We start from the raw sequence: 24,047 nt of genomic DNA, 5'->3' as shown, positions 1-24,047 counted from the left end.
GCATATTGCTGCTTTCGTTGGGTCCTCCACCCACCTCTTTCTTCTGAGTAGTCCTTTCTCTTAGATATTTTTTAAACTTTTGTTTTGTTTCCATTTTTATTCCTGCTTTCTGGTGATGGTTCCTGATTGCCTGTCTTGTCTGATACCTGATGTTCATTAATTATTGAAAAAAATATTAAAAGAAAAATGAAAAACCTCAAAACAAAGCCTCTATTGCAGCCTGATCCCATCTAGAACTTGGTTTCTTCTTAGAACAATATCTTGTTACCCAGCCATTTAGTGTTACCACAAATAAAACCTGCCTCCACTTCTTCTGATTCCTTCTCCTATCTACCTACAGTTTGCTGACTTCAGTGGTGTCTGTAACTTGGACATCGCTGCAAATATGCAAATGTCTGCAATGGCACATAAGTACCCTTTCGTCTAACCCGTTTTGTCTTTGTTTTCTTGACTTATCCTCTTATTTTATGTCTGCTGCATGTGAAAAGTCCCCACTTGTGTTTCGTATTTTTCTTTTAAAATGCAATTCTCCATCCCATATAAATTATTTTAATCGCTTAGCCTCTGCTCCCTGTATTGCTTCCCCACCCCCCATGTATGAGACCTTTCATTCACCTCATCATCTGTTCCCATCCTTGCAAATGGATTGTTTAGGTATATTTCTAAGTATTGCATAACTTAACTTCTTCTAATGCTGGATAGGAGCTTTCCATATAAAGGACATCAGAACCTACCTGCAGGATGTCCTGTGCTAACAATGCCCCCCGCCCCCGCTTAACTGCATGCTTCTAAAAATTACTAGACTATTCTTGTGACATCTTTTTTCTAGCATTGAATGTTTAGCTAGTCGTGTTCCATAGACAAGCAGGCAACCAGCACTGCCCAACTTAATTGTTTTGGTTTTTTTATATATATTTGTGTTTGTTTTTACGGTTTTTAAAATTTGCATGCAGTTTTTGTTTTTGATACACTGTGTCAACATGCACAAAGCTGTCATGTTCCCATGCCCATCCATCACCGGATTCTTTTAGCTCTCTTCTGTGTTCAGTATCCTTGTTGCCAGCTGTGTTCATAAGCTGCCACCTACCTCTCCGCCTGCAGCTACTCCGATTGTCTTTCCTCCTTTTCTTTTTTTAACAATGTGTTGAAATCAAAACCTTATCATTTAAATTTCTTAATTAACACCGATCTGGGGCACCTTCTCTTTTGTGTTTGTGTTATGGCTGGTGTGAGACCAGCTTAATATGTGTTTGCTGGCTAATTACTTTGTTTTTCATCATCATTTTCTTCTCCCCACCCCCCTCCTCCACTCCCTCCTTCCCTCCAGCATACTTTTATTTATTTCTGGGATTTCAAATGGAATTAACTCTCTAAATGGGGTTTTAGTGCTTTCATGCTTCTTGGCTTTGGTTGCACCAGGCTAAGAAACTTTCTTCAGCAGTGGAAAATTGGGCTTTTCATTAACCAACTGCTCCATGTTTGTCCCTTACTTGTGTTTTAGAGAAGGATGAGGCTGCAATTGAGAGTTCTGAGTTCAATGCCACGTCAGTAGCTGATGTGGACAAGCGGGTGAAACGGCGGCTACTTATGGGTAACACTTTTCTTCCACTTCCTTTGATGTGCTCTCAACTTTTGTCTCTTGTGTGTATGGGGGTGTGGGGGTGTGTTTCAAGTATTTCTGTTTTTAATTTGTTCATCTGTTTGCTGAGGTCACAATTCGTTTTAGAATCCTGATCTTTCATCGAAAAGTTCATTTCCCATTTTAAATCTATTCTCTCTCCACCCAAAACCCTCTTATACTGTAGCTTTAATGTTGAAAGACTTTGGTGCAAAGAAGAGAGTCTTTGCCACTAACCTTATTTACCTTTTGCAAGTCTGATTTTCACATGTGGCTTTTGTGTTTCTGTGAGTACAAATCGACCCGAGTGGGTCAGCTTCATTGTTTAGCATTACCCTTTGTCGCAAGTTCCAATGGTATAAAATGCTTGATGTCATTCTTTTTGTACTTTTGGTTTAAAATATTTATACCCTTGCTTGAAATAATTTTATGTCCTCATGGTTTGGAATTGTTGGAAGTATTTCCCCCTCCCCCATTACGGAGCCCTTGGGCACTTTTCTTTCAGAAATTTTAAAAAAACACACCATACAGTGGTACCTCCGGTTGCGAACGGGATCCGTTCTAGAGTCCTGTTCGCAACATGAAAAGCCCGCAACCTGAAATGCCATATCTGCACATGTGCGCAGCGTGATCTGGCACTTATGTGCGAAGCGTGATTTAGCGCTACTGCACATGCACGAGCGGTGAAACCCGGAAGTAACCCTTTCTGGTACTTCTGGGTCGCCGCGGGATGCAACCTGAAAAAACATAACATGAAGCAGACGTAACATGAGGTATGACTGTACATTTAAAAAATAGAAGCAGCATTTTGCAGGATTATTGATCATTTGAAATTGATACCTGCGTAGGCAAATAGCTCTGTGCTACCTGCCAAGGTTGTGTTTCTTCCCGGGTGAAGCTGAATCAAAGGTTTTCATGCCTCTCCCTTGGCCAATCTCACATGGATGGACACAGTGGTCCAGGGTAGGATGAATGTGTTGCTGGCCTCGCGTTTCTTTGCTCCAGAACACATAATATCGGAAATGAACAGTTTTATTATAATATAAACCCATTGTGTTGCTATTTAATGAGGTGATTGGTTAATGAAGACCTTCAAGAATTGATCATTACTTATTCAATTTGTATTCTGCCGCTCAGTCAAAAGGCTCTCAATTGATGATTGCTCCTGCGATTCGTTGTACAAATAAAAAGGGATGTTCCTATTTGTTTGATGAAAGTGTGAATTGTGTGTACAATCCATATGTCGTTTCTTCTATCAGCTTGCCTTTTCTAGGTTTAGCAAGAGGCTCACCACACGCTTGCTTCTGTCAAACATGTATTTGCAACTGAATTTGGATTGTTGATTGCAGCCACAGATTCTTTTGTGGGGGACCCCCCCCCTTGAAGTCTTTCAACACTGTGTTGCTGATTTTAGTTACCATTTCTACTCATTTTCTGAGGAGCTCAATCAAAAATTGTATTGAGCATTTCATTACTTTACTTGTAAAGTCATAGAATTTGAAGCAAGTGAGGGTGACACAAAATTATTATTTTTTGTACCTTCATCTTACAAACTTCAAGCTTTTTGCCAGTTGAAAGAAAACGGTTAAAAGAAGCCTCCTTTCAGTTGTTTGGCAGCCACTGAATGGCCTTTCTGAATATTCTTTGTGATACAGAGAAATAGTTGCAAGTAAACTGCATGATTGCAAAACATTTCCCCCCATTCTTTTTAGCGCCAGTGAACACACACTTTGCACAGAGTGAGACGGTAGAATTCTGAACTGTACCAGAATTCTATCACCTCATAATACATTGATTTCCTAACTATGGGCAGCAGTTGCAATACAAATGTTTGATTGCAAGTCCAGCAACCTAAATACTTATCATCTGTCTGAAAGGTAGGCTGGTCCGTAGTTATGTGAAAGATTTGATAAAACAGGTGTTTCCCCCCGTCCTAGCAGGACCATGCCCCCATCATTATTATTATTATTATTATTATTATTATTATTATTATTATTATTATTATTACAAATTAAGCCTCTTACCAACATGATAAAATCCACTGATTCTTTATACATAGATGTTTCATTTTAATAAGGATGAGGAATTTGTAGGAAGGCATATTTATATTTAAGAAATATTTATGTCTATTCATCATTCAAGGTGGGAGTTCAGCTGGCAACAAGTTTAGATGGGTAGGAATGCATAGCATATATCATCTTCAGAGGCGGGGGCTAGTGGCTTCAGTTTTTTAAGTTCTCAGAGCAAAAATTTGAATTTAATTATTGCTGAGGAATTGCAAAGAGGCAACAGTGGAGAGGATGTGAAGTTTGTTCTAGACACTCATGTTTGTTTATTAATTACATTTATATACCACTTTTGTCTTATAAGGACCTCAAGGTGGTATACAGGGTTTTCCTCTTCCCTGTTTGATCCTCACAACAAATAGATATGACAGTTGACTTTTACAGTGTAATCCTATGATTATTTAAAAGTCCCGTTGCATTTAATGTAATTCATGCAACCTTATGATGAACTCAGATCGAAACGTCGCTTTATTAAAATGATAAATAAATAAGGCCAAGAAACAGATTCCAAAGCTTAACGCCTTATCAGCATATCTCGTAATTATATAACTTTTGCACATGGATTGACAGTAAAAACTGCTGCGGATTTTGAATACCCGGTATATTCCAGAAGGCAACCATTTTTAAAGGGACTTTAGAACTCTGTCCAAATAACAAGTTGTCTCCTGAGCCCCATAATGCTTTGAAATAAATGGCACAGTTGACACACAATAAATAACGCAATCCATAAAAATGTACGAATCAGGTCAGTAGCTCATTTAGCTCAGCATCTTGTTCTCACAGTGTCTAACCAGGTGCCCGTTCAAAACCTGCAAGCAAGACCAGAGCCCAACAGCGCTCTCCTTTCCTGCCTCTGTAGTTCACCTGTGTGCCGTGTGAACTGTTTTCTCTTGCCTGTCCTGAATCTGCCCCACATTCAGCTTCCCTGGACATCCACAACATCCATTTTCACTGGGTGTTCACTTTCATTGAACGTCCATCTTGACTTTCTCAGTCTGCTTTCTCCACACTGTGCATCATTGGATACACTTCTTACTCGCATCTTCTCTAAATCAAAACAGTAGAGGTTTTCCACAGCTGCAGCTACTGAAGTACAGTGGTGCCCCGCAAGACAAATGCCTCGCAAGACGGAAAACCCGCTAGACGAAAGGGTTTTCCGTTTTTGAGCTGCTTCACAAGACGATTTTCCCTATGGGCTTGCTTTGCAGGATGAAAATGTCTTGCGAGTGTTCCGATTTTCCCCCGCTCCCCCCCTTTTTCTAAGCCGCTAATAGCCTTTTAGCTGCTAATCCGCTAAGCCTTTAATAGCCGCTAAGCCTTTAATAGCCGCTAAACCGCTAATAGCGCTAAGCCGCTAATAGGGTTGCTTCGCAAGACGAAAAAACCGCTAGACGAAGAGACTCGCGGAACGGATTAATTTCGTCTTGCGAGGCACCACTGTAGTCAGCCCAAAGAAACCTTAACAATCCTCCTTGCAATCTTTTTCAGAAGACTCTTTCTTATTATTTCAGGGACAGATGACCAGTTTATGACGAGGTAAATCTGGGGGCTTGCCTGCTTCTAAAAATGTGTGTAAGAGTGCATCAGTACAGGTGACCAGGAATGACTGTCGACTTTTGTGGTTTTCATTACTCCAGTCCTGGCCATGGAGAATCCCTTCCTTCCTTGTACTTGCCATATTGCTTTATCACTACTCCCTGATCCTTCATTAGAGAAGTAGATGGCAAATATATTCTCACAGTCCTAGAGCATTATTCATACTGATGGTGTCATTTCAAAGAGGTCAGTACAATGTTTTCCCCATATTTGGTTTTGTTCTTTTTCTCTTTAAAAGAATATCAAATTGCTTTTAAGCTGACAAAGTCCTCTGCTGCAGGACTATTAAACCTGCAAAACAATCTGTTGTGTGTAGTTTCACACTTTAGAATTCCCCTTGTGACAGAATTCACACAGAAATGTGACTTCAGGGATGTGACTACAGATTATTGTTTTAAAATCAAAACAAAAAGTTGAGGCGCAAGTCAGCAGTAGGCTGGTTATTAGGGTTAAATTTACAAGATCTTGCTATTGGCTGGAGCAGGACTCCTTTTAAGTTTCCTTTCCCTTCCTATTTCTACCCATGTTTCTACCTGGTTTCAAGCAACTATCAGCCTGCAAATATAGTGAGTGGGAATTTTATTTATATATTATTATTTTCTCCAAAACATACTTATATTAATAAACTTATATTAATATTTTACAGTAACTCACAAAGCAGCAAATATGTACATCTTTTGAAATACATGAACACTTGGAATAAAAATCTCATGCTTTATATTTAAATCTAAAGCCATGGGGGGAAAGGAAGGAGGACAATCGGATGTGAGATACCCATGTAGCAGAAGTTGCTCCCAGTTCTGGTCACAACACAGAAGCATCTTAAGGTCCAGAATAGTTTACTACTGTAGAAGATAAGGCTTCAGTAAACAGTTCCAGACATTGATATATACATACAACTTGTAGGCTTTGCAGATACAGATACAGATATATACAAGTACAGAGTATTTCTTGCTCCAGCAATTCAAGACTTCAGCTTACTTCTCAAAATTGGCCCCAGCACCCGAAAGGCCCTGGACCCACTGAGCTGATATGCCTTAATCACTTATATAGTTGGCACTGTGTCCTTTTCATAGCAACTGGCTTGGCTGACCATGAACCTGGTGGCTTATCTCCTACACGGAGTGATTTACAATCATGAAGGATACTAACCCCTTCCTCCGTGTCCAGTTACACCAACACTGACATGTCTACCACACAATGACATTTGAAACAGGTAGATAAAATTCAAAGGAAGAATCAGGAGCACAGGAGTGTGTTCCCAATTCTTCCTTTCTCCCTTTGCAGGTGCAATTTAAAGTCAGGCCACAATTTCCATGTCAAGGTAACAGAAAAAGGTGCCAAATTCAGAAAAACACTGAATTCTACCAGAAGATGGAAAGGAAGAATTGCAAGTGCACTTAGGTGAAATAGGGAGGCGTGGTAGGCCTCATTAGGCATGTGGGCCAGGGGGTCCCCAGTGCTGCCCTAAGTCAACATAACTACCCAAAGCAGCAGCACACCCTTGACCTTGACCCCAGCCAGCAGTGAAGGGCAAGGATCCGAAGGGCATGATGTTTAGTGCCAACTCACAAGCACCTTGTCAGCATCACCAGGCTGTGAAAACTGAAACAGATCCCACAAAACATAGCTTGGTGGGGCTTTAGAAACCTCACTTGGGACTGTATCAGTCATGACATCTAGCTTGCTACGAAGGCGAGGGATTTTGTTCTCAAAGTGCTCAATAAGCAACTCACAAAGGGTCCCTGAGGTGTCCTAGGCTCCATCGACCAATACAGGTGTTAGCACCCTATGGACTACCCTGAAGAGTTCTGCAAGGCCCCCTTTGTTGCTTTTGCCACCACAGTAGGAACAATTATGTGCTCTAGCCAATGTTCAGTCATCTTCACTGTGGGACTTCTACTACCTGTGCTGTAGCTGTCACCTGGCCAGTTTCATCACATATACCTCCCCATTATACCTGGGAGTGATCCAGTGTCAGAGAGGGTGCTCAGGAGTGACAATTTCTCCCACCCTCTGCTTCTTCCAGTCCCATAGGGAGATGAGGGCCTCAGCATCCACCAGTTCTAGCCACCGGAAATTCTCCAGGGTATTCAGCAATCCATTGGAATCCATAAATCTATGGTCATCTTAATTTGCCCCCTACTACTATGTGGAAGACAGGAGTGCCTGGCGTGCTCTGGTCCATGGGGTCACGAAGAGTCGGACACAACTAGACGACTAAACAACAACTATGCGAGAAGTTGGTACTGCTAGCCCAGGAAGTGTTCTGATCATGACAATGGAGTCACAGAAACCTTATTTCCAGACCGTCAACTGGGGCAAAAAACAAATTGAGGATATGACCTGCACTTTGGGTTGGCCTGGTGGCCACTTGAGACAGCTCCCTGGTTGTCACAGAGGCCATGAAAACCTGAGCCAGACCAAACACAGCAGCTTCAGTGTGGACATCAAAACCCCCCAGGACAATAATTCAGAGACCACCTCTACCAGCTCAGTCAACAAGGTGGTTGATAGACCAGTAGCTCTTCCAGTCTTTCTCTTTAGCCTGACACCAGACACAGGCCCTCAGATGATGATGTCTCCCAATGAGCAGAATAGAAGATCTGAGGACTATGCACAGTGGCTTCTAAAACCTTGGGTCCCAACTGTTGTTGAACTACAACTCCCATCATCCCTAGCTAGCAGAACCAGTGGTCAGGAATGATGGGAACTGTAGTCCAATAGCAGCTGGGGACACATCTTGGAGAAACACTGGACTATGTCAACACACAGTCGACCTTCCAGTCTTTGCATATTCTGCCCTGAGTACATAGGCAAGCAAGGCTGGGTAAGATTCACTCCTCCCAGCTTACCCACCCAGGTATTGGTGGTATACACTAGGTCAGCTCCTTCATCCACTATCAAGTTGTGGATGAGCAAGGTATTATTATGACCCAACTTGGCTTTCACTAACAGATCAGTCAAACTGGATGGTGTTATGGTTGTAGAGCAACCAGGAGCTTGATGCTGCAGGGTGAAAAAGAAGAAGGAACCATGTACAAGCATCTCTTATTATGGAATTCTCTCCCCCCAGGGCCATACCTACCTCAACCCATGATTGCTGGGATAGAATAGGCACCCCCATTTCTTCCCAACCCCACACTTCCCAGACACATAGCAAAGATACAAATTCATTATCACACAGCCATCTATGAAGTACCAATATGTCTTCTACTAACGATAAGCCAAACCATGGGTTAGTTCCCGCTAGGAATAGAAGAGCAAAGTGCCTATGAGTTTTCTTCCTCTGTACCAGCATACACACATTCACATTCAAACCATAGTTCAGCTTAATGGTGGTTTAAAGTGGTGTGTGAACGAGGCCAGCAACTGATTTCTTTATATCACTCTGAATATTGAAGAAGGATTGCAACTCCTTTCAAATATTCATCCCTTAATTCTAAATGTGTGGAGATGGGGTGAAATAGTCAAACTTAGCATTTGTATGCTTCTTCAGAGCATTCAAAGGATTGTACAGTTTGAACGTTAGCAAAGGGAGAGGCAAGAGAGAGGTGGGGGAGGAAAGGTTGAGCAGTGGCAACAGCAGAATAAAATGCACTGATGCATGTAACATGGTGCTACTTGAGCCTGGAGTTAGAAATGTGGGAGAGACATTTCAAAACTAATAATATTGGTGATTCATTTCACTCCAGTTAGGCAATAACTAAAGGTTCAAGGAAGGGGTTAGTTTTGAGGAGAGATTTGAAGAACATGAGAGAGGGCAAAAAGTACAGATTCTTCCCTACTTGCCTTATGATTTTAATGATGATACGGGGGGAGCTCAAGTATCTTGAGTCCGGTGCTCATGCTTTAGCCGTTATAAAATGACAGCATTCTATGATAAATGTGAATTTTCTTCCAAATTAAATAGGGCCTCATTGTTAAAAGTTAAAATGTGTTGCTTGAGCTTAACATGTAGTTTGCCCACAAATATTGATGGTGCCAGACTTCAAGAATGATAAAACAAGAAATTTTGGCAGCTTCGTTGCTGTATGAACCTTTTGCCCAGTTTTGCTGGATGCTTTGTGGTTTTGTTCCATTATTGGTTCATGTCTGGTTTCAAACTGCCAAAGCAAGCATTCGGGAGACTGCTTTTCACTGGTTTCTGAAAACCATAAAATCACCTCAAATTCTCATGATTGTTAGATCAAAACCACAGAAGATGGATCCAGATAGGCCACATTCAGCGTTTTCAGGCCATGCACATTTGGAAGACCTTTCAGTTGGCTACTTCTGCAAAACTGAGATAGCCTTGAGACTTCCCATAACAAACATAAGAAGCGTCCTCCTGGATCAAGGTCAATGGCCCATGTACTCCAGCCTCCTCTTCTCCCAGACTCACAAGCAGGACCTCTGATTCATAGGAATTGCCTCCTGCAGCCATTGTACCTAGTAGCCACTGACAGCCTCAGGAGTTTGTCTAATCTTTTAAAGCCATCCTAGTTGATAGCCGTTTCGATCTGTTATAGAAGCAAATTCCATAGTTTAACTAGGCACTGCGGAAATAAGTATTTTCTTCTGCCTGTCCTGATCGTTCCAACATTCAGCTTTGTTAGATGACTCTGGGTTCTGGTGTTATGAGAGAGAGAGAGAGAGAGAGAGAGAGAGAGAGAGAGAACACTTTATCCACACCATGTGATAGCACCATGCTTGTGCTTTTCTAAACCCTTTCCAACTCTACAATGCCGTTTTGGAGGTTCAGTCTGCACAACTCCTACTGTTCTCACATCATAGATTGGTACAATGGCATGATGAAATTGGCAGTTCTATTTTCAATCCCATTCTTAATGATCCCTGACATAATTTGCCTTTTTTTGCTGCTGCTAAGTTAGCACCTTCATACACACACACACACACACACACACACACACACACACACACACACTTTTATTGGTTTTTTAACATATCATTTCCAACAATCATTTAACATAACTTCTTACCTTATACAATATTTTAGACTTCGGTCAACAACCTCTGAAGATTTTCCATTCTTTATCACTTGTTCTGCATTCCTTAATTTCTCTATTACTTTTAATTATCATTAACTAATAATGATATGATTAATAATACCATTAATTAATTATCATTAACTAATAATTCTTTTCATAGTCTTTCTTGCAATATTTCAAGTAGTCCTCCTTACAGTACCTCTTGCAGTTCATTACAATTGCTTTTCAAATAGTTCAAATATTTACTCCAATCTTCTAAGAATCTCTGGTCCCACAGGTTTCGAATCCTTCCTGTTAATTTATCTAATTCTGCATAGTCCATTAATTTCATCTGCCATTCTTCTTTTGTCGGTAATTCTTCTTTCTTCCAGTTTTGTGCCAATAATATTCTTGCTGCCGTCATTGCATTTAAAAACGACTTACAATCCTGTCTATTAATATCATCCCCTACAATGCCAAGTAAAAATGCTTCTAGTTTTTTAATAAATGTATATTCCAATATCTTTTTCATCTCATTTATATAGCTAAATTAGCACCTTCATGACGCTATCACTGCGGGTTCAGCTCTCACTAGCATGTATGTGGAATTAAGGAGTTTTGGGGCCCAGGTGTGCATAACTTTACACTTGCTTACATTGAATTTAATTTGCCGTTTTACTGCCTCTTCTCTCAGTTTGGACCGATTCTTTTGGCCTGCCTCATAATCCCTTTTTGCTTTAACCACCCTGAACAATTCAGTACCATCAGTGAACTTGGCTACCTCACTGTTCACCCATCACTCTAGATCAGGGGTCTGCAACGCGCGGCTCCGGAGCCGCATGTGGCTCTTTTACACCTTTGCCGCGGCTCCGGGGCGGATACTAGCGAGGGGAGAAAGGCGCATTGTGCGCCCCGACACTCCCCACTGTGGTGGGCGCTGTACTGGCTGTGACATCGCATGGGGGCGGTGCGTGCGTTAGTCACGCACCGTCCCAACGTCACCTTCCCGCCCGCCCGCTACATTGTAAGGGGCATGTACGCTGGTCACTGCATTGAAAGGGGGCATGTACGCTGGTCACTGTTTTGAAGGGGAGTGAAGAACACACACACACACAAAAAGGTAACTTGTTAATTTAACGTTTATTTCTATGAGGAGGAGTAATTCTGAGGGGTCAAACAAAGAAATAATAAAAAAATGACAAAAAAGTTATTTTTATAATGACGAGTTTTGCGGCTCCCATTTTGTTTTTCTTCAGAAACGGGTCCAAGTGGCTCTTTTTGTCTTAAAGGTTGCAGACCCCTGGTCTAGATCCTGGGTTGCCAGTGCTGTGCTCTTTCGATGCGATAGGACTACAACTCCCATCTGTCCCTACCAGCACAGACAATGGTCAAGGGTTGTGGGAGTTGTGTTGGCTACACCAACATTTATCATTAATGAACAATTTGTGTGTGGAACAACTCAGCCTCTCATCATTGTTGATCTTTTTATTATTTTTGTAAACCGCTTTGGGTGTTAATTTTCTTTACAATCAAGCGCTGTATAAATTTTACAAAATGAAAATAAATATATATACTGTATAGATTTATAAACGTGTGCTTTTCCCACAAATAGCCTTCACCAAGGGGCTTACAGAATAGAATAGCCAAACGAGTATAGACACCTTATAAAACAATACTGCAAAGCCTCATAAAAACAATTTGAAATACAAAGCAGAGTTGCAGTACATTAAGCAACATTAAAAGCCCTCAGTAAAGACCAGCAAAGATAAAATGCAGAACAATCACACTTTCAAAACTCCAGAAGAGCACCAGCAATTAAAAGCAGATTGAAATAGATAAATATTTAAAGGCCATGTGAAAGCAACTAAAGAGGTGCCCAAAATTACACCCTGGGGGAGAGGGGAGTTCTACAAAGTAGCTACAAGATTACTACTATTTTCTCATTTTGTATCTAGACCCCAAATTAAAACCTGGATTTCTTTTTTTTTTATAGAATTTTTTATTAGTTTTACAAAAAAAAAAAATTATAGACAATACAAACAAATAAAGAAACAAACAAACATGTATAATTTCATATGCTTTTTTTCATAAACCTTACTTCGGCGACTCCCCCAAACCTCCCCTTTCTACATCCCAATTCCCAAAATTATTTCAGCAAATCCTAGCACTTAATTTTATCAGATTTATCCCTTATTCTTTTCTTTTACTTAATCTTTTACAGCTGTAAACCCCTTCCCCCCAAAAAAAACCCTCAACATTTTAGCTTTCATTCATTTTACAATGTTTCTTAAGATAAATTTTAAATTTCTTCCAATCTTCATCCGCCGTCTCTTTCCCCTGATCACGGATTCTGCCAGTCATTTCAGCCAGTCCCATGTAGTCTATCACCTTCATCTGCCATTCTTCCAGAGTGGGTAGATCTTGTGTCTTCCAATACTTTGCGATGAGTATTCTTGCTGCTGTTGTAGCATACATAAAAACAAATTAAAACCTGGATTTCAAATGCTTCTAATGGTATGGAAGTCTTTGGGTTAGGAGCAGCTTGCACCACGGCTGCATACACACCACCCTGGCATCTAAGTGCAGCAGACCAACCACACATTGCAGTTTGCAAGGCTTTCAACAACTCTTGCTTTGTAGAGTCCGGCAAAGGCAGCAAGAGTTTCCCACACTTCATATTTCCCCTTCCCCGCCCCCTCCCCCCGCCCCACTCACCCGCTCAGCTTTATTCCCTCTCCCATGCTTTCTTTTCAAGTCAAGGCTTATTGGTACATTTATTGACCCTCAACTGCGGACAGTATCTCTGATTTCTTCCCATATTGTCGGCATTTATTAAAGGCATAAATCCCTCTGCTTTAACAGAAGAGGGACATTTTGTGAAATTGTTAAAATAAGAGGCGCTTCCTAGAGCCCCTTCTCTTTCTTTCTTAATCAGAATTACTTTTACGTATAAACTAGCTGTTACTCTTCAGGTCTACTTATATATTCTGCTAGGGGATCAGAGGAATATTATTGCATCTACTCATTTTCTCTGGCTGTCACCCAGCAACCTGTAACATCGCTGCTTAAGTCATGTTTGACTGATACCGATGAATTGTTGTAAAAGGCTTTTCATAAACCATAGGTAAATCTATGAGTGTGAGATTTACTGCTGGTTGCAGTTCTATGCCAAATCCATAGCTTTTTGTGTTTTTTAATAATGTAGTCATTTGACATTTCTAATCATTCTGTAATGTTAAACTGTTGGTACTCCCAATAAATTGCTTTAGGTAGAAACTTTTTTTAATTCCCTGATTTTTGTATACCTGGCTTTTCTTAGAATTTATTCAGGATTATGTTTGCAATCTATTATAGCTGCTCATGGAAGACGCCCCAGGAAATTTTATTGCATAGTCACACATCAGAATTAAACATCAAAGTAGACTTATTTGCAAGGGCAAGGAAGACCTACTGAATAAACCCTTTTAGTGTTAAAGTTAAACCCTTTTAGTGGCCCACTGATTAAGAACATGTTCAACACCCTCTCATTGAAATTCTTGGAGCTGAAAACAATGCTTAAACTTTGACTAGATCTGCTTTCTCAAGATAATAAAGAGTAGGTTGGTGTCCATATTTCAGCCACGCAGGCAAAAGCAAAAGGCGTCCCGTTCTCTCTTAAAATTAGTGAATTCTCTACATGCACATCCTGGTTCTATATTTTTCCACTTTTGAGCTCTTGCATGTGTACTAAATCTGCTAAATTGGGGATTTTTGGGTGGGGACGTGGCGGTAACTTATACTCATGTCAGAAGTATGGCAAAGAGGTTCAGTTTTGTATAAGATCCATCTTAAGCCCATGTGCAAATTAATGAACTGAGCCCTATGTGATTCTTCGTGATAAAGCAGTTGGCTGGGAACAGGCCTGCTCAAAGCGCTGCACCTTTAAAGAAGAATTCTAGGGTTTCTCTCCCCGCCCCTCTTTCTAAAGAGTCGATACTCATGCCGTTGAAACTGTATTTAATTTCAAAAAGTGGTTTGCATGGGGTCTTGCTGTTCAAGAAAAACAGGCTCCAAACCTTGTTGTATACTTCTCTGTATTGCCCTATACTACTTCTTGTTATATCCTAACCTGGATTGTCTGATCAGATACCTGCCAAATAGGTATCTTTATCTCAGGGTCATGGATTCGAGTCCCACGTTTGGCAAAAGGTTTCTGCATTGCAAGGGGTTAGACATAGATGACCATTGGGATCCCTTCCAACTTGGCAGTTCCATGAAACATATTGAGTTTGAGCCATATGAATGTCATAACCATTTCAATTCTGTCTAAGTACAATGGAATGGAATATACAAAAGACAAGAGGACAACACTGATCTGGAACCCCCATGTGGTGGGTTGGCAGGGGAAACATGTTGGATGGGGAAAGCGTTAATAACCTCTACTGCTGATCTCTACATTTCTCCTCCAGATTGCCTCTCCTGAAGCTGCTTCGCCATAGAAGTGATTGTTAGAGTTTTATGTAATATGTTGGGTCATAACATAGTTCAAGTCTAACACATCTTGCAGATAATGCAAATAATCCAAGGATCTTTTATAAACATGAGTTAAGAATGGCTTTATGGAAATCCTTGGGATGATGAACTGCAATCAGTCACCTTCTAGATTGAAATTTCCTCTGCCACACATGGGAGAAACTTAGAAATCCCTTCCACGGAAGGTAGCATTCAACTATGTTTCACTCAGAGCAACTTATTGAAATGAATGGGCATGCAGTAACTTAGCCATGTTTATTCATTTCAGTGCTGTACTCTGAGTAAAACTCTGTCTCAAAATTGCTAGCAGCATATTGGCATTTATGGCTCTTGTAAACATGGTACCGCATGCTTTGCTAATTTCTTCTTGTAGCATTCAGATTCCTATAGCAAAACGTGTGTCAGAACATCATTGTGCTGAGTTTCCCTGTCCCCACCCCCTTGGCTGATACTTTTGGCAAAAGGGAAACTTGAAGCACATCCCATCCCATGACTTGTTTTGTAGGGTTAAAGGTAAAGGGACCCCTGACTGTTAGGTCCAGTCGTGGACGACTCTGGGGTTGCGCACTCATCTCGCTTTATTGGCCAAGGGAACAGGAGTACAGCTTCCGGGTCATGTTGCCAGCATGACTAAGCCGCTTCTGGTGAACCAGAGCAGCACACAGAAACGCCGTTTACCTTCCCACCGGAGCGGTACCTATTTATCTACTTGCACTGATGTGCTTTCGAACTGCTAGGTTGGCAGGAGCTGGGACCGAGCAATGGGAGCTCACCCCATCATGGGGATTCGAACCGCCGATTGGCAAGCCCTAGGCTCTGTGGTTTAACCCACAGCACCACCCGCACTGTAGGGTTAGTAGGTGTTAATAGGGAAGAAAGGAAGAGGAGATGGGGGAAGAATGTCTCGTTAAGGACCAAGAAACAACTACTAGATAAAAACACAGTTTAGCCCAATGAGTAAAATCAACACAGTTACTGCTCTTGTTTACTGATTCATTTTACTGCTGCTTATTATTTACTTCACAAACACTATACACTTGCATGTATTCTGCCATTATTATTATTTTATTGTATTGTAATGAAGTTGCACTTTTCATGGAATGAGACCTAATACCCATTCCTCATTATTGCAAAAGTTATAAAAAAGTGTTGCAGCTTTCCCTTCCCTGTGATTGCCCAACCACCATTTGACATCCTACAAGCACTGGGAAATTTCAATGACACAGCTTGGAATGGGTTCAGTGACCTCAATTATGCCCTCCCCACCCACTCCAAACTCCTTTCAATTTGCAAAAAGCTTTAAGTGGACAAAACCCAGATGCCTTTTGCTTGTAGTTCAGTAAGAACAGATTGGGCATGTAGATTCCTGTCAAAGTGATGTATGTAGTTCATTTTCCATTAACTCTTTCTGTAAATGAAAGGATTTGAAAATTTCAATTTCAAGTCCAGTGCTGTGCTGTGCTTTGATTTTCTGTGGCTCCATCCCCCCCCAATAGTGTGTCAAGAGCAATCTCCCCCCCCCCCAATGAATATTGAAAAGCCATCTCTGGATAATGGCTGATGAGCCATTAAAATATTAGCTCTTCAGAAATCGCAGGGTCTTGGCTCCACATAATATGTTTTGGGTGGGGTATGACTGCTTGAGTCTGTTTTAAAATGTAATATTTTGTTAGCTGAAGCAGTAGCCTTTCAAAATCTGCATTTAAAAATCTCCCTTACTCTCTTCTTTATTCCTCATTCTAAATATGTCTATTGGAAGTAAAGCCCATTAATTTCAGTGGGCCTTTCCAGTAAGAAAACAGTTCTTACAGTTCTTACCCGTCAAATTCCTTGGGACTTATTTTCAAGTCAACATGCATACAGTTTGCAGTTGAAGTTTAAGACAGTCATAAAGCCCTTGTGATAAACATATTGATGTTGCATGCTTAAGGGCAGATTGCTTACATGGCTTTGTAACGTTATGCAGGATACTTAGAGGACTACAATGTGTTGTGTTATTCTCTCCCTCTTTCCCTCCTTACTCCTTCCCTCCCTCCTCCTCCTCTCTCTTTCTCTGTCTTTCTTTCATTTCTCAGAAACATGTGCTGTCAATAATGGAGGCTGTGACCGCACTTGCAAGGATACAGCAACAGGAGTACGCTGCAGCTGTCCGGTTGGATTCAACCTACAACCTGATGGGAAAACATGCAAAGGTCAGCTTCTGTTTGCTTTTCAATGCATCATTTCCCTTTAGCAGTTTCAGTACCAGAGGTTAAATGTACAGATATATAATTGACACACAGACCTGAAGGATCTTAACCATGGGTAGGCAAACTAAGGCCCGGGGGCCGGATGCGGCCCAATCGCTTTCTCAATCCGGCCCGCGGACGGTCCAGGAATCAGCGTGTTTTTACATGAGTAGAATGTGCCCTTTTATTTAAAATGCATCTCTGGGTTATTTGTGGGGCATAGGAATTCGTTCACCCCCCCCAAAAAAAAATATAGTCCAGCCCCTCACAAGGTCTGAGGGACAGTGGACCGGCCCCATGCTGAAAAAGTTTGCTGACCCCTGATCTTAACACTGCAATAAGCAATCACAACTTGATTGTATAGTTTCCCCTGCTATCTCTGGGTTTTTTTGTTACAAACTGTTTTTTTGTGTTGTGTCCCTGATGTTCTTCTAAATTATCTATTATGTCCTTTGGATAATTACATTGGTGGGTGAAGAATTACAATAGAAATCTCCCTATATTTTAATTTTCACATAACGTTTCTGAAACCTAGTGAGGTGTTTTTTCTGATGAAGGGGAAATGATTTGAAGGTATAGATTCCAACTTGGAAAACTACATATTTGTGCGAGTTATGTAAAGTCTGAAAAATAAAGACATTCAGAAGGTATTAATGGCCAGTTTGAAACAATAAAAAGTTGAGGCCAAAGCTAAGATTCTTAGAGAGCTGTATGACAAGTAACAATATGCGTGTGTGTTTGAGTGTACACAGACAGATATTCATAAATTTATATATTTGCTACTGTGATGGGCAGTGGCTCACCAGGGTGTTCAATGGAAGTCTTTCCCAAACTTGCTAACTAGAGATTCTTCTAGCTGGAGATATCAGCAAACAGGCTTGGCACCTTCTGCTTGCAGAAAATGTGCTCTTCCACTGGCCTCTGTAGGCCCTCTGTTTGCCACATCTTGAAAAATGTGGGGTAGTCATCACAGTAAAATCGGTAAGTGAATGGCACACATCTTGAAAGGTTGCTTATAGCCCTGTCTGAAGACCTACTGTATATTTATCAACATATAAGAGCTTAGGGTGGAATTTACTAACATCACAAAGGAGTCACATATAATGAATGATGGACTTCTATGATCATTTATAAATCGATGTACAGGTGATTGGCTCCTGTGCTTCATTGAAATTGTGGTTTTTTAAAAAATAATATTGTTTTTGCGTTTTCCATTTTTCTGTTTACACATCATAGTTTACCATCCTACATAATTTCTGTGCAGACTTCCTAACCTGACCTTCCATGGCATTCTTGATAAACCTAGCATTGCTGTTTATCAGTTTATTAGTCTACCCTACTTTCCCATTCTAATCCCTCATTGTATTTAACTGTTGTTCACAACATTATCCCTACTTGTAGATTGATTTTAGTATATATATTTTTTAATATTCCGCAAAACTGTCCCTCTCATCCTTTGTCTTTTTTCATCTGGATTCCTTATTTTGACAGTCATATGTGCAAGTTCTGCGAGTTCTGTCAGTTTGTACAGCCATTGTTCTTTGGTAGGGGTTTCTCTTTATTTCCAACTTCTAGTATACACTATTCTGGCTGCTAAAAAAATAAGTTTCATAAAGAAATAAGCTGTGTGTCTTCTTAGGGATCTCATCACCAATTATTGCTAATAGAAAGGCTTCAGGGTTTTTTTTTTGAAATGTGATTTGAAGAATCATAGACCATCTCCCAGTATTTTGGGGCATGTTTCCACTGCCACCACATATGTATGAAAGATCCCTCAGCCTCTGAACATTGCCAACACAATTTGGACCTCTTTTGTACATTTTAACAAGTTTACTGGGAATTAAGTACTACCTGTAAAACATTTTTTGTATTTTTTTTTCTTTATCAAATAGCAAGCTGAAAAGTTCATAGTTTTCCCCCAAAGTTTTCCCCAAACCAAAATGTCAATGTTCTGTCCAAGAGCTTTAGCCCAGTGTGTCATTATGGACTTGTCCATTTTGTCTTTGGTCTCCCGTTCTAGTAAAAATTTATAAAGTTTGGATATTAATTTTTTGTTGTTTCCCAATATTGTTTTCCCATATTCTGATCCTCCTTCCAAAAAAATTTTTTCTTTATCTTTTCTGAAAACCTCCTTTAATTGAAAATATTGAAACCAATCTGAGACATACCGGTAGTTTTGTACATCTTCCCTTTTTTTTTAGTCCTCTAGTACCCTCTCTAAGCTCAAGGAGGTCCTTGTATGTACCCCAGTTCTTATTCGTGTTTACATTCTTAGCTGCCACTGCCTCAATGGGGGATATCCACCAGGGGCCCCTTCCTTTCTAGGAGGTCTTTATATCTTGTCCAAACGCGGTATAGGTTCTTTCTTATCATGTGGTTGTGGAATCCCTTGTGCACTTTAGTTTTGCAATAATATAGGTAAGTGTGCCATCCATACACCAAATCAAACCCTTCTAAGTCCAGAGTATTTACGTTTTTCAGCTCCACCCAATCAGTCTTACATCCAACAGAAGCAAGCCGCCTCATAGTACATTTTCAGGTCTTTGTGGTATTATAATTTGTTGAAAGCAACCCAGAGTAGCTGGGGCAACCCCACCCCAAAACCCTACTTCTAAAGGTTGGAGGACTCTGGATCAGAATGACATGTTCAGTAGGGCATAAACTGAGGCAAGGGATTTAAACCCTAATCAGTTCCCCAGACTTGGCATTTTGTATGATATACAGTAGCTAGTATAGCATTCTTTAACTATGGTGTTTTTCTACAGTCTTCTATTCAAAACATGGGCTTTCTGTCTTGTACAAAGCTTAGCTTTGATTTCATTGCTGATCTTTGGATGGAAGATCTTTCCTATAATTGATCTGATTCTTTAAGGAACAACTGGTGGAGTCTCCTTCTTCGGAGGTCTTTAAGCAGAGGCTTGACAACCATATGTCAGGAGTGCTCTGATGGTGTTTGCTGCTTGGCAGGGGGTTGGACTCGATGGCCCTTGTGGTCTATTCCAACTCTATGATTCTAACTGTAGTAGGAAAGGACATCAAAGATCCCGGTATTATTGGTTGTCTTTTAGGACTGGCATATTGCATAGGGACTTGATTCTGTACTATGCTAAATAGAAGACAATGCTGTAATGATTGGTATACTATTTATAATCAACATTTTGACTTAGAGACAAGGGGCTGATTCATGCCACTGTGTCTTAACTTGTCTGTGATTTACCGCAACTGAATGGGTGAACTTCCTTTGTTGGAAAACATAGTGTTTGAGATGAAGTTTGGGTTGTATGAAAGCAATGTAAAACAACTAGAAGTTGTTTTATTCCCTAAGCAAGCCAAGGAATTAAAGTAATTGTAAGTTCACCCTGAGACAGGGAAGCTCAACTTCATGTATCCATTGTTGGGGTCTAGGCGGGCCTGAATGAAGAACTTGGGCTTGTGGTGCATAGCTTCCCTGACAATAGCTCTGTGTTAATCCAGTGTGTGGCAACTGTAAAAAGGGGTTGCTGGATTCCATGTTATATTAGGAAAGGGATCGAAGGTAAAACTGTCAATATCGCAATGCCTCTGTACAAATCTGTGGTGCGACCGTACTGCTGTGTCTCATAAGAGATACTGCAGCACTGGTAAAGGTGCAGAAAAGGACGACCAAGAGGATCAAGGGAAGGGAGCAACTCCCTTGTGAAGAAAGGGAGAGGTGGGACATAACAGGTATATAAGGTTATGTATGGTGTGGAGAAAGCAGTTAAAGGGATGTTTACCCCATCTCTCATAACATTAGACCTTGGGTCGTTCAATGAAGTCAAGACAGACAAAAGCAAGGACTTGTTCACATACAGTTTGGAATTCACTGCCAGAAGATATGGCGATCAGGATTAGAAAAAAAATCATGGAAAATATGTCTGTCCGCAGTTATGAGTCTTGCTTCCTGGAGGCACCAGTTGGGCCGCTGCAGGAGAGGATGGTGGGTGAGGTGCACCTTCTGATGTTCTCAAGTCCTCACCCATCATTTGCAGGAAGCCAAGCTGTGGAACAGAATGAATTGCATTGGGTAACATCCATGCGTTTTCATAGGGGGTTAAACAATACAGTTGATCCTGTTTATTGAAAAGGGTTGTCACTGCTAGCTCTCAGGATTTTCGAAATAAATTGTACCTTGGATTTTCTTGGAAATTGATATTTATTGTGGTACATTTTTCTTATATATGTTTTATTTATTTGGGACAGAATTCAGTTATGACCACTGAGGGGCTCTAGTTTATGGCAGAAGCCGCCCTGAGGAATGTAAGAAGCAACCAAAATGTGGCAGAGCAAGGGAGGAGCACATTTATGCCTAATCCTATTCCTGCCCACCAAAAAAAAAAAGAGGGTTGAGCAAGGCCCCTCCCCCACACTGCCACAGCAGAGTGTAGGATATATTGTGGATCAGCACACAAGTTATATAAATCCCACCCACCTACAGGGAGATCAGAATTCCGATTATAGGTGCCTCAGGTTGTGTACAGCCAGAGTACACACAGGAGAACTCTGGGGATGGGAAGAAGAAAGAGGGAGCCCTTTGCACAGACGGGCTTTCTTCAGAATGCTCGGAGGAATTCGAACATGTGACAAACTCTTCTCTGCCTAGAACCCTAACAGGTACCTGCCCTTCAAATGCCAGACGCAAGCACCCAACCACAGCCCCTGTCCAAAGAAAGGGACAGAGTGCCCCATACAGGTAAGCAATGGGAGGGAGCAGCCGTGCTGTGCTGTACAATTGCAGCAACCCTGTCCCATGTTCTGCCCTTTCTTTTGCCCAAACTGAGCTGCTGTGAGACTCTTCTCCCCAAAGAGCTGGGAGCAGGGTCTGTTTGGCAGGGCGAGCCCTCAGCGTCAACCGCTCACGAGCGATTTTGCCTTGCAGAACCACAGCCCCGACCCACGGAGGAGAGTGAGCTGCCACAGCATACAGTGTTCAGCTGCAATCACCAAAGGAGAATCGTGGCCTTAGTCCCTGCCTTTCTCAGGGACTCAGAAGGCACTACCCCACTCCCTCCTCACGAGAGCTGGAGCCACGAGGGACTCTGCGCCTGCTCCTCTGTTCCGGGTTGAGCCGCTGTCCCAGGCATGGGAGCCCTGCTGGTGGTTAGTGACCCCGTATGTGTGCCTTTCCCTTTCAGGATCTCCTGCATCCTGGATGCTGTTCAATATAGACTTTGTGTCTGCCACTTGTCTTGTTTCTTTGTCGCTTGGGGTTGGTAGGGAGGGATCTTTCTCTCTTCCTTTCTCTCTGACTTCAAAATGGGACTCGGAGGTGGGAAGTTTGATGCTGTCAAGGCCAGTGGCCCCTCCACACTCTCCTCATGCCCACTGCCTGGTCTGTGAGGGACTGGACCTGTTAGAGGAGTGGGTACTGTTCGCATGGTGTCTGCATGTGGGGTCTTTCCTCACCATTTCTGGCAGGGAGTCATGCCCTGGAATTGAAACATGGACCCCCTGTTCCACCAGGCTATGACTTTTCTTGCGGCGCACACTCTCAGGGTGGTGATGACTTAGTTTGTGGGGAGACAAATGCCCCGTTGTGTGCATGCTATGGCTGTGTTCGTAGGACACACCTGTTCTTTCTGCAATATGGCTTTGACTCCTTCTCCTTTGCCTCTGACAAGATGGTTGCTGGCGAGGCATGTGAAAAATAAGTGTGGCCTGCACAAAGTGCACACCTGTCCCAAGGGAGCTGTCTGGGTGCTGTGACATCTCTCATTCCTTCCCTTTGTGTGTTGTGATCGCAAGCTGTGTGTGGTATACAAGGAATTATCCATGTGTATGCTGGGGTGCCTACAACGCTTGGGTGTTGTTGTCTTGCTGCCTGTGTCGCACAATGGACGGTGCTATGGCATCGTTATATCTGGTAGTTTGCATGTTGTATTTGGGGTGGAGTGGAAGGACATAATAGGATGTCTGTCTCACTGTCAGCATGAGTGAATTGGCCGGATCCAGCTGACGTGGGGCACCATTGCCATTTGTCCACTTCCTCTCCACAACCTCTCCACTTTATCTCCAGAACATGACCACACTGTGATCGGTGGTGGGTCCTGGCAGGGTTGTCATGGGCATGGGAATGAGGTGGGGTTGTTGTCGACAAATCCTCTGGGTCCTTGAGCTCACTGGAAGCAGACACCAATCCTGCTCATACAGAGAGCATACAGAACTGTCAATAGCTACAAAAGAAGTTGTCCCTGCAAGAAGCTGAGAGTCAACAAAAGCCTTGTGTAGTCTGGCGAGGCCTGTTGTGTCCCTTTCCTGATTTTGTGCTCTGTCCCTTTCCTGATTTTGTAGACTGTGACACTTGTTTGAGCCCGGGGGGTGGGACAGAGGTACTGTGGGGGTGTCATCCTTTGAGTCCAAGGATGGCAGAAGAGCTGTGACCTCTGGTCAATAAGATTATGAGGAAGTAGGCTGAACCTCATCTTATCTGAGTTCTCAGGTGTGCACAGCAAGGTCCCAACTTCATGGGTCATGGTGGTTGCACCATTCTGTGCTTTGCAAAGCTCTGTTTTTCCCTGTCTTGTTCTGGGCTGGATACATGTAAGGCATGGCAGGTGTTGCGTTAGCATGGCGACATTGGATTACTCTCCATAGTGTATTGGAGCATATGATTGCCCTATTTACAGTGGTGCCTCGCAAGACGAAAAGAATCCGTTCTGTGATTCTCTTCGTCTAGCAGTTTTTTCGTCTTGCAAAGCAAGCCCATTGACGGATTAGCGGATTAGCGCTTTTAGCGGCTTTTAGCGGCTTTTAGCGGCTTTTAGCGGCTTTTAGCGGCTTATCTGCTGATCGGATCAGCTGATAAGAGGCTTAGCGGCTTAGAAAAAGGGGGGGGACCAGCAGGAACTCGCAAGACATTTTTGTCTTGCGAAGCAAGCCCATAGGAAATTCGTTTTGCGAAGCACCTCCAAAACGGAAAACTCTTTCGTCTAGCGAGTTTTCCGTCTTGCGAGGCATTCGTCTTGCGGGGCACCACTGTACTTATTTGCTTGTTTAATTAAAGTAGCTTTATACCCACCTAGGGTGGTTATATTTATAC

General features: G+C 41.9%; 1 protein-coding gene across 6 annotated transcripts in view; it reads left to right on the top strand.

Annotated features, from left to right (window-relative positions):
* The window catches only part of SCUBE1 (signal peptide, CUB domain and EGF like domain containing 1), a 191,909-nt gene that overhangs the window by 106,200 nt on the left and 61,662 nt on the right, over positions 1–24,047 (top strand). For 5 of the 6 annotated variants that reach the window (XM_081191593.1, XM_081191592.1, XM_081191595.1 and 2 more), the window contains 2 exons: positions 1,502–1,591; positions 16,838–16,954. In XM_081191593.1, the coding sequence (XP_081047719.1) occupies positions 1,502–1,591; positions 16,838–16,954 (207 nt within the window). The remainder of the gene's footprint in view (positions 1–1,501; positions 1,592–16,837; positions 16,955–24,047) is intronic. The other variant, XM_081191594.1, reaches the window with a different exon arrangement.

The sequence above is a fragment of the Podarcis bocagei genome (genome assembly GCF_964188305.1).
Source record: "Podarcis bocagei genome assembly, chromosome: 4".
NCBI lineage: Eukaryota > Metazoa > Chordata > Lepidosauria > Squamata > Lacertidae > Podarcis > Podarcis bocagei.
The sequence above is the reverse complement of the archived record's forward strand: the minus strand, read 5'-3'. Positions and strand labels throughout refer to the sequence as shown.